General features: G+C 37.2%; 1 protein-coding gene and 1 long non-coding RNA gene across 2 annotated transcripts in view; both read right to left on the bottom strand.

Annotated features, from left to right (window-relative positions):
• Positions 1–25,462, bottom strand: part of LOC149074103 (uncharacterized) — a 239,115-nt gene that overhangs the window by 170,908 nt on the left and 42,745 nt on the right. Inside the window, exons 5-6 of the mRNA XM_089247324.1 lie at positions 14,880–15,001; positions 7,304–7,410 (exon numbers count right to left, since the gene is read on the bottom strand). Of these exons, the coding sequence (XP_089103450.1) occupies positions 7,304–7,410; positions 14,880–15,001 (229 nt within the window). The remainder of the gene's footprint in view (positions 1–7,303; positions 7,411–14,879; positions 15,002–25,462) is intronic.
• On the bottom strand, positions 19,782–23,135 carry LOC149074104 (uncharacterized). The gene is made up of 3 exons (XR_016194355.1): positions 22,711–23,135; positions 21,451–21,527; positions 19,782–19,849 (listed from the first exon to the last, which is right to left on the bottom strand). It is a non-coding gene; the product is annotated as an uncharacterized LOC149074104 (long non-coding RNA).

Raw genomic sequence — 25,462 nt, forward strand, 5'->3', positions numbered from 1 at the left:
CATGCTTGAGTAAATTCAAAATCTAAATTTTGTTTCTGAAATGCTATGCTTAGTTTATTTACGGTGAACATTATGTCATTCAGCATTGCAGTAGTGGCAAGAAAGAAAAATGATGCCATTTGTTTCAGAGGCTACTGGGCGTTTATCTTCTGCAAAAACGGAAATAAGAGAAGACCAATTTGATTCAATATTCAATACAGTGTCTCCTACAAACAACCACCTGGTTGCTGATAGTTTCAGCACTTTTCTACCACTTTAATCCAGAATATTTTGAGCTTGTTGTAACCGCTTGGTATTTTTTGGAGACTTTTCAAAATATGAGCTCACACGCTTCAAAATATCTTGATATTTTACCAGATATGCAAATTCGGCAGCAGCATGGCTAGATGCAAGTGCCAGCCTATATGCAACACAATGCACTGAGAGAAGATGGGCATTGCGCTTTTGAAAAAGAGCTGCCACTCCGGCTCTAGTTCCAGTCATCACTGAGGGACTATCTGTGGCCAAAGAAGAACATTTAGACACATCAATGCCTAATTTCTCCAATGTTTTCACCACAGAAGTATACAATTCATTGGCAGAAGCTCCTTCAATTTCCACTAAACACAAATAGTGGGTAAATATTTTACCCTTGTGAACAAATTTCACATAAATTATGAGACTTTGTTCCACTGACACATCAGTGCATTCATCTATCATAATTGAAAACCACCTTGCTTTTTTTACCCTCTCTACTATTTCTTCTTGAATTACTAATGCCATGGCCTCTTCCATATCCTGTATTGAGTCATAACTTTTATAACTGACCCTGGAAGTCACATTCAAACCTGCTAGTGAACAGCAACCCAAATCCATGCACAAATCCTTCAAGGCTCCGAATTTTTTTGTTCCTAAGTCTTCCTTGGCTTGCATATAAACAATCTTCATGGCAGACACAACAGATTCCTCAGCTTTACCACATGATGATGCCACTGACTATTCCCACTCATTACTTTCATTCAAGGATCTAGCTTCCACAGCATACTTATGATCCACACTTATCTCATGTTTTTTCAAGGTATCTACTTTAGAAACAAGACATCCTGCAATATCAAAACGTAATATCAATATCAAACTGTAATATCAATATCAAACCGTAATATCAATATCAAACATATCAAATCATAGTTTTATTATTTATGTAATTCACCCATGAGTTGTGACAAACTCAATCTTTTCAAAACATATGCAAAATAGCAATAATTACTGGAAAAATATATCAGAACTTAGTAGTAAAAGTGACTTATAGGCAAGTTGACTGACATCATAAATTTGTTGGACCATGGCTTGCAATAACGAAGCCTGATTAACTGTCATGGAAAAACCAGGCATTTAATATCTTTTATGTCAGGGGTTCTCATCAACCTGAGCTCTGCAAAGCCCTTAGGCACCGCTTGTGCCCTTTTCGGAGGCTCCGCAGATGCTCGGGGATAGGCATCTTCAACCCACCCTTAACATGTGAGCACCAGTGCTCCCTGAAGCATCAAGAATGCTCAATTCTCATGCCAAATTTCGTACTCGTGAGCACTTGATGAACTCTTCAATTAAATACCCTGTGAACAATTGCATGAATTCAAGCATATGTATGCAAACGTTGTCGTGAGGCATACATGCTCAGCTCATGACCCGCGGGCCTAATGTGGCCCCAACCTCAAACTGTAATTTTGTGAAACTGAGCGGCACATTTAAAGATCACTTAAGTGACCCGTGGTGCAGTTCTACGTCACTTAAGTGGCCCGCAGTACATTTCCACTTAGAAGGCCTGTGACACAGTTCCAGATCACACAAGTGGCCCGCGGCATGTCTACAGATCACGTAAGTGAGCTGCGGCACATTCACAGGTCACTCGAGTGGCTGTCACATACTTAAGTGGCTCGCGACATGTTTTCAAACTAATGAAGTGGCCCATACTCTGCATCCTTGCCGTAAGGGGTGGTCTTTGTTTGATAGGTATAGGCAGAGGCTCAAGAAAGGCTGAAGACCCCCTGCTTTTGGACAAGGGAACGAAACTTTTATGAGAGTGCAGACCATTTCAGCGGTTTGAAAAAGTGTCGTAGGCCACTCAAGTGCTCCGGAATTATGTCGTGGGCCACTTAAGTAATCCATAGATATACTGCGGATCACGTAAGTAATCTTTAAACACGGTCATTTAAGTGATCTGGGAATGTGGCACGGCCACTTGAGTCATGTGGAAATATGCCTGGGCCACTTTAGTGATATGCAACTGTGTTGCGGGTCACTCAAGTGATGTTTAAATATATCGCAGAACACAGCAAGTGATGTTGAACTTCATCGCAAGCCACTTAAGTTACTGAAGTCAATGTGTCATGGGTCCCTTAAATGATCTGATAATGTGTCATGGGTTCTTTAAATGATCTGATAATGTGTCATGGGTCCCTTAAATGATCTGATAATTTGTCATGGGTCCCTTAAATGATCTGATAATGTGTCATGGGTCCCTTAAATGATCTGATAATGTGTCATGGGTCACTTAAGAAATTTATAAATATGCCGCAGGTCACTCAAGTCATGTGGAAATGTGCTTGGGCCGCTTGAATAATCTGGAACTGTATGGGCTGCTCACGTGCTCTGAAGCGGATCGCTCAAGACACTAATTAAATGTATCAAGGACCACTGAAGTGACGTGGAATTGCACTGCTGGTCACTTGTGTGCGCTGAAACTGTGCCGCGTTCCCCTCGAGTGATCTGTAAATGTGTCACTTAGTACATTCTTAAGGCGCTTATACATTAGCGTGTGGATCATGCAAGGTAAGCATTCACAATTTGTTGTTCAGTAATTTGAACGGTATTGTGAACGATTCTCGATCTGTTTGAATTGGACCCACCTGGAATCAGTTTTTTCAACGAACACAAAAGAAAGAAAGGAGCACAAAAGAAGTTTGTGAACCCACGAACGGATTAGAACCGCTGCAGGGGGGTCGTATGTTGCAGGATCGGCGAGGTAACGTGTTCGCGCCTTTACGAAATTAGGTTTGAGGTCGCTTGTCGCTTCACATGGCTCCAAAGGCCACATCTGGCCTGTGGGTCATGGGGTGAGTATGTATGCTCAAGGACAAATAAAATAAATCAGTAAATTGGATAAATAAAGAGGACTCCGGGGCTAGAAATTATAGATTGAAGAGGGCTCTGCGAGTCAAGAAAGGTTGAGAACCGCTGTTTTAAGTGATCATTTTAGTCGGAACACGATCATTTTATGCCAGAGATACCTAAAAACTTTTTGAATGTTTGCCCGTTCCGAACGATTATCCTACCATGCTTGTTTCGGATTCGAACATGGACATACCACATCGGAATCGGAGGTGCGCTTAACTACTCTGCGATCAGGCAGCTCTTTAAAGACCCAAACGTGAAAACTTGCTAAAAACTCAGTTGTGAAAAAATTTGATTTCCTTTTAATTTCGTGACTTCTCCCGGTACCGGGCCGCGGCTCAGCGGTGTATATGGTAGACGCGCTGTAATTTGCAAAATAAGTATTTTTGCAAATTACAGTGATTCCAAAAAATAAAATTTTAAAGAATTAAATAAAACTTATGCATTAACTGTCTGAAAAAAAAATTAAACCATTCTGTATTTAAAAATATAAACTTCATGTCAAAATTCAATATTAATGAGAAACCCTGCTTTTTCCAGCATGCCGGAAAAGACCAACTTCTTGAAATCGAAAAGCTGGCATGCCCCGATTTTCCTGCATGACGCATTTTGTGCGGAAATGCGGTATTTCTTTGTGTTGGAATGAGTTCCCCTTTTTTTTCCTTTCTACGTATGCGGAAACCGCTCGGCATATGCAAATCGGCGGCGGCATACTCACCCTCACGGGAGCGCAGCTTTATATAGTAGACTAATATGTTGTAGTCTATATGTTGTGTATCCGTTCTTTTTCCACATGTATGTCTGGATTTTTTTTTCTCCCTACTGCCGGTTGTTTTTGTCGGCTGCTTCATTTTTGATGATCGTGAATGATCTTGTTCAACTTTATTGTTCTTACAACTTTAAAGAAATAAAAGTTCCGATAAACTTCTGATCGTTGTTTTTTCTTCACTCAGTCGGCACGCACGTGGCGATATCTGCCCTAAAAATTATACATCGCTGTAATCGTGAACTGGAAAAAATAGCATCTCAGCACTAAAAATTTACCAATTTTGTTTATAATGTATTGTCATCGAGAGCACACAAGCACAGTATACCATAGAAGAGAGTATACATAATTTCAAAACTCTAGTACATCAGGAAGTGAATGAAAAATAGATTACGAAATTCCATGTTTGCTAATATGAAGAAATTTTTTATACAGCTTGTAAAAATAAAACTTGGCTTACCTTTATCACTTGCCAGAAGGTTTCTTTTCTTGGCTTGTACGCAATATTTGCATTTGAAAAAAGGAACAGGAGGTTTCTCATCCGTCCATTCTACTTCAAGCCATCTGTAAAGCGTGCATCATTTGCTTACAAGATGTTTAGACGGCAAATCCGATTTCTTCTTTTTTGTTTGGCTATTTTCAACACAATCCTTGTGCTTATTTATTAGAAATTTATCCATTATATTTGTTATCGAGATTGAAGATAAAAAATAATATAACCAGAGGGTGGAAAATGTACGTCGCTAAATTAGTACTAAGTTTTTTATTTTTTGTCACTGTCGCCAGAAAAAAAAAAGCAATGAATGAGCTTGCCCAGGGACTGAACTAACACCCCCAAACAAAACCAGCTGAGGAATGGAGTTTTGCCACTCCCACCCCATCTAACTATAAGGGGTGTTGACTGGACTCCTTTTGTCTGACCTTCCTGATCTTCACCCAATGTCATCACCATAATAAGGTGTGGCCCCGGAGATGATTGAGGATGGATGTCTACTTTTTTTACCTCCCGTACGCATTTTTGCGAAAGTAGCCACTACTTCTTTCGCATTCGGAGACTTTCTTTGGCATTTTGCGAAAAATGCGACCGTAGCCGAAACCCTGCCCTTCACCCCAAAGACCTTAAATTGCACATCCAATGTCTGTACATGCACTTAATCTATGTATATAAAATAACATGTCCTGACTGATTCATCATTGCCGAGCCGAAACAGATACAGCTATTAATATAAAATTTTAGCAGTTTTTCATTTAATGTTAAGACTCACTAACAAGTTTTTTCTTTTTAAATTCAACCCAAAGGGGTCCGGAGGTTGCATAGAAAAATCATGTCCAGCCAAAACCCATGAAGCTATAATTAGGATATTTGGTCAGTAATTTTATTTTATGATCTAAAAACTCACTAAGGGTTTTTTTTTTTTAATTTGAAGGGTGTTCAAAGGTTACATAGAGCAATCACACCGAGCTGGAACTGCTGAAGCTATAAAAATGAAATTAGGTCAGTATTATATTTTATATAATGTAGGTACTCACTGAAATGGGATCTCTGAAAACTGAACCCTCAGGAGAGAGGGGTCATGAGGCCTTCAAATGTTATATGGGGAATTGTCGCCAAGTAATTCTCAGATTACTAAATTCATGCGAGCGAAGCTGCGAGTTATTACATCTAATTATTACAATTAAATCATTGTTTTGTAACCTGATATGGAACATTAACTTGGGCTTCGCAGAATAGTCCTAGATCTAGTCATTTTGTAATCTTTACCTTTAATTCACCTCTGAGAACCGGTCCGCTGTAGATTTCCACCAATCAGCCGCCATTGTTTACATATCAGTATTGCCAGATTTCATGTCATAATTGTATTTTTATTCTGAATAGTTATGCAAACATCATTTGCCTTTCCACAGCAGAATATCGTGCATCCTGATTCGATGGTGAAGAAGGGGATGCTGGGAATGGCCCTTTAAATAGTGGCGGTATGTTGGAAACGACGCAAATATACAGAGTCACAAATGCACTGAACTGCTCTAACTAAGGTATTTCGCCCGGTCAGGTGAGCGCCGAACATCCTCTTTTGCATCATCATGAACCGTTGATTGAGCAGCTGACTTAAACACGGCTCCGCCTGGTTGCCAATCGCCTCTACCGACATCGTGTGCTAATATGGTGGTCGTCAGATTTCTTCACACGGCAGCTACATTATTGAACAAGTTGAAACCCATAGATTCTAACTAGCACTGAAGTTCGTCGGAGATGCCATTGACAGCCCGCCGCCCGATGCCACGGTGACATCATTAAGTGATGGTTGGGACAAACCTCTCAATTGAATCTTATGACTCTTGTGATGGTGATCCGATGCAATGTAATTGGTGAGAGCGAAACTTTTTCTAGAAACTATTGCTAAAAGAACTTTAAAATCTAATATTTATAACCAAACTTGAATGAAATATTATTTGTGAGCGATCTAATCTCGGAATGTTAAAATAAATGTTTTAAAACAAAAAATGTGTTAATTCATTCTTGTCATCTGTGGTGCAATATTGGAATACATAAAATAATTAATTGAACCGGGAATGCAACTTTCTTGCGTTGCAGATACAATGTGAAAGCACACAATGATAATGTAACTAAATAATCACCTAAATAATCACAATACTAATGTAACTAATTTAAAACCTTTCTCTGAAATTCTCACGAATAGCTAATTATTTATGACATGAATGTCGCTCTCCACTTGTTAATACAAGATATACGGAAGACTGGATGTTGTGAACATATTTATTATTTGAGATGTTAATTTTTTTTATAAGGAAGGAAAAAACTCATCTCTGCCTCTACCGGGAGTCAAACCCGGGTCCCTCGATTGCCGGACGAGTGCTCTGACCACTAAGCTACAGAGGAGATAGAGATTTTCCTTCGCTAGAGCGTATATATGCCGAACGGAACCGTGCAATGGACGGTGAAACCGATCAGCGAATAGCTCATGGACGACGAGCCACCAGAGGGCTATATATATGACATGAATGTCGCTCTCCACTTGTTAATACAAGATATACGGAAGACTGGATGTTGTGAAGATATTTATTATTTGAGATGTTAATTTTTTTAAGGAAGGAAAAAACTCAAATCGAGGGACCCGGGTTCGACTCCCGGTAGAGGCAGAGATGAGTTTTTTCCTTCCTTAAAAAAAATTAACATCTCAAATAATAAATATCTTCACAACATCCAGTCTTCCGTATATCTTGTATGAAGCTAATTATTTCTTCAAACTTTCAATATAATGACCTCCCAATAAAACGTCTTTTTTCTGTGAAATGATAAGGGTCATTGTAAAACATTTAGACTGAGCATAACAAATAAAACCATATATACAATCTAAGCATACATACACATCGAGATGGATCATTATCACAAAACTTCCATATAAACAGGTCACGGCCGCAAACCAGACAAGCCCAACCATTACTTTCAAGTCTTGCAGACGTATTTGGTGGTCCTAAAAATATAACAAAATTACAAAAAGAGAACTTTAACAAGAATTATAAAAATGTAAGTAAAATAAGTTTTCAGCATCAAATGCATTTCATATTGCTATCGAGCCATACGGCTGAAATAATTTTTTGCAACACATTCTCCTTTAACATAAATATCCTACAATTTTACCCTCCTTCAAACCATCTCCTCAATGAATTCTTGAACTTTTAAACTGACAAGGGTGTAGAGATAGATGATTTTTTGCTTGGCATACACGAAATCAATAGGCTTTCTGGTTATTGTATTATTTCAATGGTTCCAAGATTTCAACTTTCAGAATTAAAAGTATGATGGGTATGAATTTCAGCTGCTGGAAAAGGAAGAGATATGCCGTGACTGTATGCGCGAGTAACAAGTGACTGTTTAAGAACAAATTCGAACAGTAACAGAGCATGATCAGGATTAGGTATTGAGAAGTGTAATAAGAAAAAAGAGAGTGAGTTGCAGTAATAGTATTGAAATGATTTAAAGAAATCGTAATTGATATAATGAGTTTGCAATAAATTTTATTTTTATCTTGCTTCAGCCATGGCTACTTTTGAGAGAGAAAGATAACAGATGTTAACCAAATAAGAGTTAAATCACTGTAAAGTGTTTAAGAAAATATTTTCATATAAGCTACAAAATAACTAACTACATTTTTCATTCAAATCCTTTATTATACATTTTTTTTTTCAAAAAAGCCACAAAACATATTTTTAAGAAAACTCATCCAGTTTTTTCTTTTACAAGTTATGACAGCTTCACATGATTTGCATTTGGGAATGTGTCAAAAAATTTTATTAAAAACTAAGTATCTGGGAAAAGTTTATGAACATAGCTGTACAAGAAAGGGGGGGTGGGATGCAAGGCCTTCCTGCACTCTCCGCAGCAACACTTTTTTTCTATTCACATCATATCTTATTTCATCCCACTTCGTCAGTGATATATGAAAAGTGGCATATGAAAGCACCAGTTAACTGAGGAATTTTACAATCTTAAAGCAACAAAATTCATCAAGCACCCTTCCAAAATGGGTCAACTTCCACCATGAGGGTCCCCAGCCTGAAGCCTTGTTGTACCCCCCCCCCCCCCGCCCCAGAAGGACCACAAAAAATTTTATTTCATATTAATTTTACCAACAACCAAAATCCAAGGGCCTCCAACCAAGAAGCAGAAAGCCAATATGCAGTTTTATGGGCCTGATACGTGGATTTATAGAAATCTTTTTGTTTTGTTGAGTGAAAACATTTGTTTTCACTCTTTATTTTTAACTGGTTTGTGATTGCTCAGTGTATTTTATTTTCCAACATCTTTGACACATTTTCAGTCTTTTGTTTCACTTCCAAGATTTCTATTATTCATTTTCTACTATTCATTCTCTTGATATACCATTTCCTTTTACGTCATTCCCTTACATGTTCAGTGTTTAATCAGGGCTCCCACTCAAAAAAAGAGAGAAAAAGTAGGAAAACGCAGGACTAAAAAGTAGGATGGGGGAGGGTAACCCCCTTAGACAACATAATCATAGCATAATGGAAAAAAATCCCTAAAAAAAATTTAATAATTACAATTTCTTATTTTAAATTTTGAATTAACTTTTTTTTCCCTAGCACTATTTCAGTCAAGCTAAAACAAAATGACAAACGATTTGGTTACAGAACCAATTTTTGGCCAAAACAGTGCACTAGCAACCACAGATAATTCTTTGCTGTCTCTCCTCATACACTCATTGCCATAAAAATTTGCGCACCCAGAAGTCGTCAAAATGAAATGAAATATTACACATGTAAGTACCACGTTGATATAAGTAAGTGATTAGAAAATCCAAGAAAAAGGATCATTTATTGGAGAAAAAAGTACAGATGAACAGAAGTTTTAGTACTATGTTGGACCCCCCTCTAGCACGAATGCACGATGCGATACGAGCGGGCATTGAGGCATACAAGTTCCGTATGATGTCATGAGACATCTCGTTCCACAGTTGCTGTAAATCCGCCTCTAGTTCGACCAACCTCGTAGGGTGTCCAACTTGCCGTCCCAAATGATCCCAGATATGCTCGATTGGTGACAAATCTGGGGATAGAGCAGCCCAGGGAAGGGTGGTAATGTGGCGGAGGCAGTCTTGTGACATCCTTGCTGTGTGTGGCCTAGCATTGTCTTGTTGAAAAATGGCTCCTGGGTGCCCTGCCATGAGTGGCAACACATGTGGCTGAAGGATGTTATGGACGTACCGCTGGGCTGTCATTGTGCCATGGATCAATATTAGGGGTGACCGTGTATCGTAAGCAATGACACCCCATACCATGACACCAGCTGTGGGAGCGGTGTGTCGCTGTAAAGCGAAGGCAGGATTGAAGCGTTCACCACGGGGCCTCCACACACGAACACGATTGTCATCACTGCTCAAGTTGAATCTCGATTCGTCGCTGAAGACGACCTGGTTCCATTCCGTTGCGGTCCAATCCCGTCGTGCTCGACACCACTCCAAACTGAGGCGTTGGTGGGTGGGTGTCATTGGCAGCACACGTAATGGGCGCAGCGATACCAGATGTCCTTCAGCCAGGCGCCTTGCGTTGGTTCGGGAAGACACAGGGGCCGTAGTGAAGCTACTGCCTGTGTCTGGATAGCGGCCAATGAGGCAGTTGGCTCTACGCGTGCGTTTCGGATGATGTGACGGTCTTCTCGACGACTAGTCTGTCGAGGGCGTCCTGAACCTGGTCGCTGTGTAAATGATGTCTCTTCTGTCCACTGGTCCCAACTTCTCCTCACAGTAAAATCAGAACGGCCTAGTTGATGAGCTACTCGCTGAGCTGACCACCCAGCTTCCATCATCCCGATGATTCTTCCCCTATCGAACTCTGACAACTGCTCATATGGTCTTCGATAACGGCGTGTCTACCTCAGCATTTCCTTTGCAAACGATTAAATACACTCCAGCAAGCTCTGCTTACCTGTTTTATACTCCAAGGAGAACGAAGTTTAACGCCCTCTAGTGGCATTGCGCAATGCTCAATCACGCTGCATTTCTAATCATTTGCATATCTGCCCAACTTTCGTTTCGATCCCACAATTATTTCTTGGTGCGCAAATTTTTATGGCAATGAGTGTATATATTACATTCTTTTTTGGAGTCTTCCAAAGTGACGAGCTTGCCAACTCTTCGACAAGGCACAGCAAATTTAGAAGACATACATTTTTTAAGAATGATGCACCTTTGAGACCACTTTCGAAAGCACAATGCAAAATGTGTAAATTACAAGATCCGACGTATATAAGGCAAGGTGAACCAGACAGTTTTACTGTGTTGCTCATCTCATGTCTTAAAAATACAGAAGACAACTGAATGCTATTGGGAGTATCAAAATCACGAAACCTAGAATATGCCTATGTAATTATGTAAATGACTGCTTTGAAATGCAAACTGTTGTTTCACCTATTTGCACCATAATTTTGAATGATGAATGCTAATTACTGTCCAAGACCAGGAAGTAAAAAATACAAAATTATTTTTCCATCCAGACAGAAGTTTTTAATGACTACTATACTTGTTGAACCTTCAAACTAAGCAAATGAAAAATTAATCAAATGGTCCACATAACCCCCCCCCCCAAATTACCTTAAAAATGATACAATTTCTGCTTTGGCAGAATCATTAATTGCATTCTCCAACATTGGTAATATTTGGCAATATATCAATAATTTCCTGCTCAATTAAAATCAATTACACAAATTTTGTCTATAGGATTTGGTAAAAAAGTAGGAAAAGTAAGACAAAAACTAGAAAGCAGGACAAAACTGAGAAAGTAGGATATTTTACCAAAAAGTAGGAAAAGTAGGGCGAGTGGGAGCCCTGTGTTTAATGGAAAATGGTTTCCAGATGAGCATTAATTAAAATTACTTTGTCTAGACCATGGTCACGATTGGTTTCAAAGGAATGAAAAGATATAATTCATGGAAGTGTTGCGCTTGTTATGTGTTCAAGTGTTATGATCTATCTTCCAAATCAAAAATGAGAATGAAAATCTTTTCTGCAAATTTCAACTATGACTGTTTTGGATGAACTAATTAGCAGAAACCACTGTAATTTCTGATTCATTTCATCTAGCTGGAACAACACTCAGATAGTATACAATAAATATGTGTAAGTTTATAAAGTAAGTGAATATTAAGCCTGGGATAAGAGCTTTAATGACCAAACTGCCTATGCTATCTCCCACAAGCAGTCCTATGGGGTTGGTCAACCTGATCCCCAAGCGAAATGTGAATATGATAGTATTGCATCTAATAAATCCATTAAAAATTACTTGTATCAATATTTTTGAAATAACAAATTAAAGAAAACTTGGACTAGAAAATGGAAAAAAAAAAAAAAAATCGGGATATTTTTCTCAAAAAAAGTCAGGAGAAAGAAAACCACAATTGCCCCAAAAATACGGGACAATGTGGGTCGTATGGTCACTCCCCCATCCACAACAATGTAAGGGGAGAAAAAGGTGCCTTGCACAAGTGAGAATTTTGTCTCGCGCCTTCCCTGCTCTTTCACATGATTACACAGGGGCTATTATATATTTTTTTTAATAAAAAAGACCAGTGAAGAATTGTGACCTGGGTGTACATAGAAAATAATGACCTAGGCAAACGACATTCCCAGATGTGGAAGCCCCTAGCTGTCTATATAACTGCTCTACCTAAAAGCACTAGCCTGCATGGGATGCCCGTTAAAAAAGTACAGGCTCAGGATGATTTATTTCATAGGTTTGTTAGATCATCTCGTATTTTATGATACAGACTAATGTTTTTCATAATATTCAGATCTTGGAAGGGGCGATTGCCGTCCTCTGGAACTGTGTGTTTTGGAATCAGCTATAAACTGTAGATCTCAATAGAATTAATCCTGGTATGCAGAATATGATGAGACAAAAATGGTCACTGTAGCTGTGAGGCATGCTAGCTTGTTACCATATCATTAACAGAGTGTCTACAACATACCCAAAGAAAGGTTTTGTGAATTTTTGTTGACCTCTGCTTGTCTGCCTAAATAAGCTTTGCTGGAATCTTTCATCAAATATCTTTCAAATCAAATATGACCATGGTCTAGACAAAGTAATTTTAATTAATGCGCAGCTGGAAACCATTTTCCATTGAACAATAAACATACTGGTGAATGGCATAAAAGAAATGACATATTAAGAGAAAGAATAGTAGAAAATGAATAGAAAACTTGGAAGCAAAACGAGAGACTGAAAACCTGTTAAAGATGCTGGAAAATAAAATACATGGAGCAATCACACAAATCAGCTAAAAATAAAGAGTGAAAACAGATTTATTCGGATTGAATTTTTTGTGAAAATAAATCAAAGATGTCACCTTTTTTTTTTTAAATAGCTGTAAACAGCAATTGAAGGGCTTTTGTTTTCTGTGGATAAACGGTAATTAGCTCATTTGGACCCTCATTTCATACGTTGTCGGAAGCTTAGGTGCCAAATCCTAGGGAAGAGCGAGCCTTGTGCTAATTCCATTTATGGCCACCAAGAAATAAAATTGCGAGGGCAAATGGCGTCATCGAAAAGTTAGCTTATACTGTGACGCAACTTCAAAGTTCCTTGAGGGAAAACTGTTTTTGCTGCAAGATGGTGCAGAATTGAAGAATTTTGGCATGTTTGTAGCGGTATGCAGCAATATTTTTGTGAGGGTCCTTTTTCGCTTGAGGTGCCCGGGTGGGCCCATGCGTTAAGACGGCACTGGTTGGTAGCAGATTTTTCACTCCTGGATAATGTTTGAAATGAAAAGGAAAAATTATGCATAAGGGTCTAATGAGTCTGCTCTTGCGGAATGTTTTTGTAATAGATACATGAATTTCAAAGTAAACTATTTCGATAAGAAAACAAAATCTATATATTTGAGAGAAATTCAGACGCGATACTTAGAATATCCAGACCGCTCAGTTTGATTACAGTCTTGCAAAGAAAGAACATTGAGTTTTTTTCTTCAGGGCCCTTTTTTTAGGCCGGGATTATACTACAAAGATTACATAAGAAATTTTATAAAACTTGAAAAATTTAACCAACAAGCGCATCAGTTACATTCGAGCAAATGAAACCGGTAATCTCAGTGGTTGAATTTTTCAAATTTTATCAAAGAGCTTTTACAAAACTTTTATAGTGTAATCCTTGTCCACATTTTTCGTCTTACTAAATCATTGATCTTGCACAAAATGGCTCAAAAGCTTTCTAAAGGAGAAATAGCACTTTCCAGACACACCGCTATTTCGCCTTGAGAGGTGTATCTGGAAAGCGGTTCCGAGAAGATCATAAATTAACCTGGTTCCAACTTCAGTGATTTTCATGGAGATTATCTGCAAATTCAGCTGACAATGCTGCTGTGCTATATGGGTGTGCACATCCATGTCAACTAAAACGTTTGTAATTTGTATTCCATAGGTGCCAATTCATGGACTTGAAAAATTCTTCGTTTATCTCGTGATGGCACATTCCGCATCAAAGAAAACATGTCAAATAAAAGGGGAAACTGAGCTTTTTGAAACTTTAATAGATAACCATATATAAGTCCCATTTTTCTGGGATGCATTTTTCGCTGTCCTGTTTTTTAAATTATAATTAGCCACTTTGCTTGCTTTTAATATCATATAAAACACGGTCAGCCTGAAATTGCAAGGACTGAAAGAGTACTTTCTTTAGGGAGAGAGAGATTTTCCATTCAAACAAAGCTCAATTTGAAGACAGATTTTTCTATGAAGAAACAAAAAAATCGGAAAAATTAGATATTTCCGACTAAAATTTTAATAAGGCTGAAAAATCGGAAGCATTGGCACCTATGGTATTTGTTAGTTGAGATAGAAATATCATGAAAAAACTTTTTCAGCAAAAAAGTTTGTAAGCTAAGGTGTTCGTCAGCCAAGGTATCTTATAATTTTGCAGCTTATCTTAGTGATGAAAGTTACTTAGTAGATGTAACTGAAAAAAATCTCTATATTTTATTTAACTAAATCTATATACTATATTTAACTTAAATTCATCTTTGACTACACAAGTTAAAAACATGTTGAGAAACAGATGTGTTATATAGACATGTCCTCTCCACTTGTTAAGATTCATTGAAAGACTGCTTATTAGTGGAGATGAAGATTACAAGGAAGAAAATTCATCACTGCCCCATGCGGACTCGAACCCCGGTCTCTCACTTGTTGGACGAGTGCTCTACCATCTAAGCTATGGAAGCAGATAGAATATTTCAACCTTGGAGAATGTATATATGTATATATATATATATACACATGTGGCCATCTGGTGGCCTATGTCTTTCACGAGCTATTAGTTGATTGCTGCTGCTGTAATCTTCATCTTCGCTAATAACCAGTCTTTCAATGAATCTTGTACAGATGTGTTAATTTGAAAAATTGTCATTCAAGGCAGCAAAAAATTAACCTACTTCCAGGATTTGTAATAGCTTCAATTACAAGAACTGGCAATTGATCTCCATACAATAAAATGTTATGCTCAGAAACAGTACCTATTACTCTCTTCCCCAAACACTTCTTTATTGACTGCTCACTAGACAAAGTAAAAAAAAATTTTTTTTTTATTTCCAATACTGTATAACAAATGTTACTAAAATAAAAAAAAGACAATTCTTTATTTTTTTTTTTCTAAACATTATCAAATTAATGTCCTCCTCACACAATAGACCTATGTCAAAAAAATTCAGTTTTGAATTGCAGTCGAATCCCGTTTTAATGAATACCCTTATATAGTGAAAATATTATTTTAAAGAACACTTTTCTAATCCCTCATGTAAGTTTACATAGTCACAATGAAAAAACCTAGAATTCCTTTTTAACAAAATTTTGCTGTAACAAAATTATTTTTTCGGTCACTTGGAATTCATTATAACAGAATTTGGCTGTATACATATTTTTTTTTTCAGCCATTTCATTATTTTTTGCGAATTATTTCGAAACAATGTGCAGAGTTTATTTCTCACATATATTCAGCTACTTTTAATCAAAATATTTTGTCTAAAAAAGCATATATTGATATTCATAAAGTAACATCTCTATTTAAATTTAATTTTTCAATTTATTCCCCGCGAAGTACAAAAATACTTCAGAATCAAAGTGCACAAAATTGTTTCACGGAGTCCACACAATTATTCTAACATGAATAGGATGTTTTATTTTAATGAACATTTTATCAATATTAACGTATGTTTCGTATAGGCGAAAGGCATCTGCTTAAAAATTCAATCTTGCTTAGTACAGTAAAATTTTTTGAATTTGATCAAAGTAGGTTATGTGTAAGAGATATTTATCTGCTCTGAATAGCAATGGTATTGCTGAGCAATACGAATCATACCAATTACCACTTGAACATAGCTCAAATATTTCACTGAAAAAAAAACGTTTATTTTTAATTAAAATTTTTGTAGACATCCGTGGGACCCTTTCCTTGTAAGGAGTTGCATTGCTGTAGCTCTTTCCAAGGGACTTTCTCATACACCCTATATGTCCATTAAGCATGAGAATAAAATGAGCATCATAGAATCTCAATTCCACAACGGTAGTCACAGCAATAGACTTGAGACAGTACGTTTCATCGCTGATTTCAAACGAATCTCAACCCTTTGAGTGGCATTGACAAGATATCTCGCCTTCTTATTTTAGCATTGGCAAGCCCAAATATTTTGTAAAGTTAATCCCTCTCTCAGTGGAACACTTTCCCAATCTATTCCAATGGTTCACAAACTTTTGTCAACCACGGCTCACTTGCCCTAATTCATGATTCATCAGCGACTCTTCAGGATATATTAATAGATATTTTCCCGTATAAATGAACTTCTTAAAAGCATAAACAAATCAATATCTCAAGCTCGCCACGACACCACACATAAAGGTTGGCAATGCCCCTAGAAACAGTGACGCACACTTTGAAAAAGCTGATCTATACCCACTACTTTTCATTACTTTATATACTCATTTACTGCTGAAAATCATAAGGAAGCTTATTGCTATTATGCCATGTAAAGGGTTAAAAGGCATCAATCAATAGTCTCATCGATGTAGTTAAAAAGTACAAAAAAAAAAAAAATGAAGGAGAAATGGTTTGGCGTTTGTTTTTCTATTTTTCACGACTTCTGGCAGTATAAAGGATAATATGTGAAGGGAAAAAAATATATAAATGACTTCAAATAAAAATAAAAGATACACAACGTTTTAATTATCACCATGAAGTTATTGTCTAAAACAGTGTTTCTCAACCGCCGGGCAGCTATATTCATTACCCTTTCATTTTTCAAGCATTTCCACAAATAACTAATTGGTTTATTTCACTATTATGGTACATATTTCAATTTCTCAGTCTAAAAATCATACAAGGTAAAAGATGAAAAACCCTCCTAGAGTTCCAGAACAAAGGCTTTCAGACGCAATTGTAAATTAAAAGAATTTGGAGGATCCCTCTTTCCCTTATTGCACTGAAAATCCTTCGTTTTGTTGCAAGGCCCTAAAGAAGGGAAACGTGCCTCTGGTCCTCACGTCCCCCTAGAAACTAGCAATTTTAATTGTGTTTTTTTTCTTTTCATATTTTTGAGTATCCGTCTTCATGAGACCCAAACACCACAGCAGGGGTGGGAAATTTTTTTCCATACTCTCCGTCTCCCTTTTTCCCGAAAATATCCTACTGCTTCAGGGCTCTCTGTTCACGACCAGATGACTGTGTTGTTTGCATGTTCACAGTTTGCCATTGTCAGCACCATAGAAAATGCCATGAGAAAACTCGGTATCCCACGTTCCTTGGAGACTGGAAAAACATCTGTGCTACTCGCCGAGCTGCTAACTTCAAAGGGGAATAAGCTTCTTTTTCTCCTCGGAACTAAATATTTCTATAGGGAGAAGAAAAATCGTTTTGCAGACCCATTCAACACATGCGTTCAATTAACAATATTGAAGATGTGTGTCTTTTTTTACTCAGCAAAAAGAGCCGCTGATAGCATACAATTAGTGTGCAGCTAACATTCCCCGGCTTTTTCCTTGGATAGATATACAGTATACCTACCACATGAAAGGGAAAAAATCGTTTCTGCTGTACAGCAATACGGATTCCTATGCTGGGCCCCAACTGGATGCTTGGTCATCCGGGGCAAGCACGCTTTTTGACGCCGCCTTGTAATGTTGAAGGCGAGGTTTCAGAATAAAATTTGCACCCCTAAGGGGTCTAGCGCGCGGGGCACGAAACTCGTCTACTCGCCCCCCCCCTTCCGCAGTTGCGGCCCTGGCTAGACTTCCTATGGTATGCAATTTTTTTTCCGCTCAATGTCTGTCGGATGACCAGCTGCATCTAGAGATTCGAACCATTCCTCGCTGTTCGTGTAAGATTGAACTATCTATGTCACAGATAGTAATAATTAAAAATTTGCTATATTGGAATAATGAAACACTCTTATTTGAGCAAAGTTTAAAGGATTTCAGTGACATATTGATGAACTAGATTCTACCCCACGTAAGTTTGCTTTTATCTAAATGATATATATTTTTTTGCTTTCTTTTGTGTAATTAACTGTAGAAAAACTATCCTGTGGTGTTCTTATAAGAAATGACTAAAAGAACTAAACTGATAAGAACATACAACGCCACCTAGTGTTGTGTAAGGGGAACTAGTGAGTTCCACCTCGGACATCAAGTAGACAAGATGTTCTGCTCTTTCCGCTTTATAAATTCTTCCTATCTATATATATGTAATCTATCTAAGTCTAACGTAATAATAAATACTCATCAAAATAAATACCCATGTGTTATCCACTCGGCTAACAAAGTGTTAAAGAAAACACAACATATCCGCTGTCGTTTAAACTAGGAATGTTCACAATAACTTTTAAGTTCAACTCTTACATTCCGTAAAATTGTTGTGCAGATGTCGACGCCTGATTTCCGTATGGTCAAGTTAGGCATTTGACCCCACAAGGGTAGGGCCGACATGGGAACAGTCCTGGGGGTGAACTATCTCTGCAGTCCTTAGTAACTACTAGTCCTAATGAACTACCGGTCGGAGGACTGCAGCTAAGGACCGCTTCAACTACTAGTAGTTAAGAGGTACTATGAACTACCAGTCCTTAAGGTCACGTGACGTGAAACAGTAGTTAGAGGGAGAGAAAATTTTTGGTTTCGAGAGTAACAGATCGCTAACCAATCGGGATGCCGTTTGAAGCCTACAACTACTACTAATTATTTAACAATCGTTTTTCCGCAGTGGGTGGTGGCAGCGATTTCATGTTTACAACTGATTGTAAACAAACTTTTTTTTCCGAGGGACTCGCCACACATTTTTGTCACCCGTGCTTTGCAATTTTTTTAACTCTAACATCGCCAGCTAGTTTAATTATTTTGTAAACGTATGAGACGTTGCATTTTTCATCTTGCGACTTTTTTTAGAATAAGATTCGGTATTTTTCTTGTCCGAGCTCATGGATCCCACTTTTGGATACTTGAAAAATCGAGTATCTGGGACCCCAGCGGCATATAAGCGGGTCGCATACTGATGAAATCAAAATTTGAAAAAAAGAAAATTCTTACAACAAAATGCAAAACTTTAAATTAAGGTTACCGGCACTAGTTGAGCCTACGGTCGTAGTGTGCCTTTCCGGGCAGACTTGCCTTTTTTTTGGGAGGGGGGGGGGCTCTTCTTGAAAGGGTTATTATGCAAAATAATTATAGATTTTTGGGCCCCCAATTCGCCTCGGGGGCCCTACTTGAGGCCCCAGCTGAATACTATTTTTAATATTGAGTGCCACTTTTTTTTAAGGCCAATTTGTTAAAAATGATTTTTTATTATCCATTTTTATTCCTTTTTAAATTCATTGAAACAATGAATTGCAAATTATTTTCGGAGCAACTAAAATATTAAATTATTGATAATTTATAATTAAAAGAATTAACTGCCTTGCTGCATATTGTAGTTCTATATTTTAAACTATAGGTTTCTCCTCAGTATTAAAAAATATCAGAACACGATTTTCTATGAATGAGCACTTACCTGTTAATGGAAGTGAATACTTCAATATTTAAAATATATATACGTCTATATTAAAGATCTTTCATCAATTTATCTGTTTCATATTTAGCTTCCAACAAATAATTTCACCTGATAACTTTCATTTTGACAATATATTTCATTTGAGTTGATTAGAAGATGAATGATTGATTGAAATTGATTAATAGAAACATGAATTAAATAACAACTTGCACATATGATTTGTCATACAAAAACATTTTATTTCAAACATATGTTCATAGAGAGTTATCATAATCACAATTTATTGGTTGTACTTTTCTTAGAAATTGCATCTTTCAAGAATATAATTTTTTAAGATTCATAAATTTTCATCTGCATCTTCAAATGTTGATTTACCTGAAATTAAAAAGAGGAAGAAAAAAAAACACTTTTATTATGCTTATCAATATTTAAATGTACTGTATATTTTATTTCAAATTATAACGCAGTCTTTAGTTGTATAAGTAGAGATAATTCGTGCACAATAGCACTTAGTCGACATTGAGTCGTCTCGCCACCATTTTATCACAGTAGGATCCAAAATGTATAAACTGTGTTTTGCAAGGGAGGCCTGGCGTTCCACATAGATGCACATGTTCATGTCTAGATGTATTTACCTAGGGCTTGGAGCAACTAAATCTTAAGAGCTCCGAAATCTTAAGAGCCAACATTGCAAAAAAAAAAAATTCATACCGACACCTAAAATTTTCTATGCAGATCATAAAATATTTGGAGTTTATGTCTGAATCTTCCAACATGTCAAGATCATCACTAAGTGCTGAAAAAGTTGAATACAATTTTTTTTTACTTCGGATTATTTCTTCTAAAAATATGCTTGGCTTCCAAAAAATTTGGCCCGCGCCTTTTTCAATTTTTCGAGCCATGTTTCTACCCTAAAATTTTGGTCAGACAGATGAAGTGCAAAAACCTATTGGCACGCAGCTTACTATATATTTTCACTCTACTCTTTCAGCTTTGCTCTAAAACACATCCTTAGCAACCTCTTGTGGATCGGGGAACCCCTATTTAAATTAACATAGAAATTTTGCAGTGTTGTATGGTCTCACTAGTTAAAAAGTATGATATTATTTGTCGTCAAGTATATTGTTTTAATATTTTCATTCACAAAATTTGCTCATCAGTAAATATAACACGTTTTTCAAAGAATTAATATTGCTTTTCAGTTAGTAAAGCTTCTAAAAGTTTTTTTTTAATGTCCTCCCTCTCATTTATATAGCCAAGACAAGTTTTTCAACAGTACATGTTTTTACTTGCACTGGTCAAATTTTGAGTGGTATAGGTAGCCATTAAGAAATCGTCTATCTTAATTTCCTCAATTCAATTATGTCAAAAACAGTTGTTCTTTCAATAGTATATGAAAAAATTATTATAAAGATAATTACTCATAGCAAGATATTTCTCGAGAGAAACCAATAAGGTATGGACTAAAAACAATGCCACCTTTCCCCCTTGCTTATTTTGTTTTTGCACATATAAAATGTGTCGCTGAAATTACAATAATTTCAGAGGGAAGTATGTTTCTGTTGAGTTTTATATTGAGAAATATTCAAGTGATTGTACAGTTTACAATTTTTATGAATTTTCTCAACTTAAAATTGAATGTGTATAAAATAGGTTATTTTAATCATGGTGCAACATAAATAAGACACTGAAATACAACATTTCTTAATAAACATGTGAATTTATGTAATACAGCCTCTCCGAAACGCTATTATGATTATGATCTGATACAACGTCAAAATTCTGTGGGTGGGATGGTGGTGTTAAATCGGGTTCGACTGTATTTGTTCCACTAGGGTTGTTGATACAAATGAAATCAGTGAAAATGATGATTGTTAAAATTTATGTCATTAAATCATGCATGGAAATATTTCATTTTACATGAAAATAATAATGGAAACTGTTGCTCAAAGTCAAATACAAAGAATTAAAATTACCTTTGTTTGCTCTGGGAGAATTGTTTCGTAACCTTAAAAACCTTCACATTACTTCGTAGCTACCTACAGCCAAGTTCCTGGGAAACAAAATTTTTCAGAGTTAGAAAAGTCTCACAAATGTATATACACTAATATATATATAATCTCTCAGCTGTTTACTAACAACATTGTTAAAAAATAAGTGCTTGTTAAAAGTTTCACTTCCATAACATCTCAAAATGTTATATTTTAAAGTTCTTAAATATTCGACGTGGAAATTTGTTTTCTGTGTTTATCCATACACACAAAATCAAAAACAATTTTTGGCAAAAAATTAAATTTGAACACACACAGCAAGGCCATAACCCAAATACTGAAGTAGTAATACGTTTCAAACACTAATCTGCTTCCTCTAGTTATAATGTATATACCTCAATAAAAACTGTGCCTGAAATTCCAACTTTGTTTTTTAGTTCCATTGTACGAATTTCATTTTTCATATCAACAAAACAATATAATGATTCCTTATTAAATATTCCTCATCTCAGAGCGAGTTACAGAGTGCAATTTTTCAGGAAGTGGCACATGATTTTTTTTCTCAAAATTTAACTTCCACTAAGTATTACAATATTGTTCATTTGAACAGTTCAAAATATCAAATCTATCCTTTAGTGCACGAGTTTTACAAAAATTAATATTTAACATTACTGCCAATTTTTACCATGCTTTATTTCAATTTCACCATTACTCATCACAAAAAAATTATTAAATTTTTTGTCATTTAGGTGCTATAATTTATTATCAATGAATTGTAGCTTATTAGTTACTTTGTGCATTGAAGGGAGGTTGATCTAAAACACAAATTTTCAATTTTCTTATTTATAGGCTATTATTTATAGCATAGTCATCCAAGCACAATTTTTATTGTGCCAACAATATTCAAATTATTTATTTACACACATGCTCAATTTATTTAGACATAATTTTTCATTGAAAAAAATTAATACGGCAAAAAACATAGAATGTAAAATTTCAATCTGATATTATCGTAATTGTAGATTTATGTTTCATTTGCCATGTAAATATTTTCAATACAATCCAAAGTATACATGGGCTATTTGATATTTTTCAGCATTACCAAGTGGGATCCACTGCCCTATTGATTGCGTGACATTACGTCCATTTACCTTTTTAAATAACGCATTTACCGAGCAAAAAAATATTAAGAAAATTTCTAAACACTCTTCTTATATAGTTCGATAGCAATAAAATAATTCTTACCTCAGTAATGAACATGCTAGCACTTCGTCGTGGCTTCGATCGCCGATGTCAACATCTGGTTTTGCAGGATATAATGATGAATCACTTCAACTTTGATGACATCGAAGACATAATCTAAGTTTTATCTGTCATTATTATCGTAAAAAATTGTTTAATTCGAAAAAAAACCAGCATATTTCATCACTAAATATCACAGCGAGAACTCGCGGCCAGAGACGAAATTTCCTCTTTTCCAAGATGGCCGCCGTGAACTACTTTTCTTGCTGCTTTAGGACTGGTGCTAGGCAGTCCTTAGCAGCGGTCCTAAGTAACTACTAAAAAAAAGTCCTTAGCTTAGAGATAGTATCGAAAAGTCGAACTACTGGCCAGCTAAGGACTTTTCGGCGCTCAACTACTTTTTTTCCGCTAAGGACCGCAGAGATAGTTCACCCCCTGGGGCAATTACCATAATTTTTTGGGGGTTTTTTCAAGCTGTAAGTTCACTACAGAAGAGCCAGTGAAAAGTTCTGCTTGGGGGGGGGGGGGCAGACGCGGATTAAAGTCAGTTGAGGCCCCGAACGCAAAAGTAAATACTGGACCCCATTAAATTAGAAAAAAGTGTAACGTTTGGGTTTTACGTGGCCCAGGGTGTGCGTCTGGTGCGCCCGCCCTTAAAGCCGCTTCTGTTTCGGGCCGCCAAAAATCCCAGCCAAAAAAATTTTAACAGATATTCACTGACAAACGGTTGAGGCTGTCAAAGAGAAATGAGGAAAAGTGATTTCCGCTATGAAAGTGAGAGCCGCTCTTAGGAATGTGCGACAGGAGCGGTCGCACTGGGCACCGTGCTTTGTGGGCCTCGCACTCACTGTAAACTATGTGAGGCTGTCATGAATTCTGAAATTACTTCTTGCATTAATCCTGAAGTTTCATCAATTCTGGAATTATTTCTTTCAACAATTCTGAAATTTCTCTTCCCCCCCCCCCGTAAATTCTGAATTTTTATTGCGTGTGGTGCAGGAATTATTTCTTTCAATTATTTTAGATTCATCAAGTCCAAAATTTTTATAAATTTCAGGATTTTGATTTTCTTTGTTTAAAATTACCTTCATTGCTGAATTTTCGCCAGTTTTTGTGTTAATCTATTGAGTTTTGTATTTAACATTTTATGTATGGATATTTCACAGCATTCTTGCATATTTTCAAATAATGGATGCCGATTTCTCAGGGACGTAGCCAGAATTTCTTTCGGGGGGAACCAAAGTGATAGAACAATAGATTTGGCCATCTTTTTAGGTCATTTCGGGAGGGGACCAGACCCCCAAGTCCCCCCCCCTCACTACGCCCTTGCGATTCCTACCCCCAAATATATAAAATCGGGCCAATATTTTTCGTGTCCGAAACTATTGAGACGCACCGGGCCCCTTAGCTAAAGGGTCATTCAAGTATTACGTCAGCATCGATGGGGGCGGAAGTTCCCAATTTGCTGACTTTTGATGACGGGGGGGGGGGGGAGGGGGTGTGGATGATGCTTAAGCCACCAACCATCCTTTATGAAAATATGAAATATTTTTAATGACAACTTACTCGGTCCGTCAAAAACGAAAAAAAACCTATGTTGTATTGCGGGCGCCTGAACTAACATTCTTCCTAATGATAAATTCCTTACAGCCTTTTCAGCGAACTCTAAATGTTTCACGGATCCTTCAAGTGCTCAGGAAATGTGTCGAGCTGCTTAAGTGCTCTGGAACTGTGCAACGCATCACTGAAGTGATCCGTAATCATGCCACGGACATGCCCCCCCCCCCACATCCTGAAGCAGAACCTCTGGCTGGGATCTTTCACGGGCCCCTTTACAATAAATTTATAGCGTGAAAAACAAAAAAAATGATGAAAATCATCCCGGGCCCCAGGGCTGGCGCTTTGTCAGCCCACTCCTTGTGGGAACCATGGCCACGGATAACTTAAATAATCTGGCAATGTTCCACGGGTAACATCGGTGATGTAGAACCGCACTGGGGGCCACTCAAGTGCTCTAAAATTGTACCACGTATCACTCAAGGTATCTCTAAATATGCTGTGGATCGTTTAAGTGTTCTGGAACTGTGTCACTGGTTACTTAAGTGATCTTTGAATGTGCGACGGGCATAGGCGTAAACTTCTATAGGGCCCATGGGCCCGAGCCCCCCCAACATTTTTGAAGACGCGGCTCAGCCCCCCCAAAAATTCGTATGAATATGGCTTATTCATTTTGCAATGATGAAAAAATTTTTTTTAACCAAAAGTTGTCCTAATTATGAATTAGTTAATGGAAACAATCTGCTCAAAATTTTAGTTCTTTTAAAAAATCTGGATGGTCTTTGGCTTTCTTGTTCCATGACAATACGTTTATCTCATTTCTTCCCTGCCGTTCAATCCCCAATTGCAACCTCCATCAGTTCCAATCCTTACTGCCAGAAGGCACGGCTGAGAGGAAGATTCTTTAAGGTGTTGAGGGGGCTCTTTCTTCTTTGCCTGTGGCAAAAACTGAGTGTCTCTTCTTTTGTTCACTGCGACCGGAGGACGGCCATGGCGCCGACATGAAAATAAGCCCAAAGATGCATGGTGGGGGGGAGGGGGGAGGTTGAAAATTGGGAAGCAACGATATTGAAACCGAAATAAATTACACTCTATAAATAATAGGTGCCAGAACCTAGAGGCTGAGGCCATTTGAGCACACCCCCCCCCCACAATAAATTTTGTAAGGGGACTGAGCCTCCCAGTAATTACTGAAAAA

This window comes from Pholcus phalangioides, unplaced genomic scaffold (assembly GCF_987345545.1).
Source record: "Pholcus phalangioides strain wild (caught in Gottingen) unplaced genomic scaffold, Ppha-v1.0 ptg000017l_1, whole genome shotgun sequence".
Classification (NCBI taxonomy): Eukaryota; Metazoa; Arthropoda; class Arachnida; order Araneae; family Pholcidae; genus Pholcus; species Pholcus phalangioides.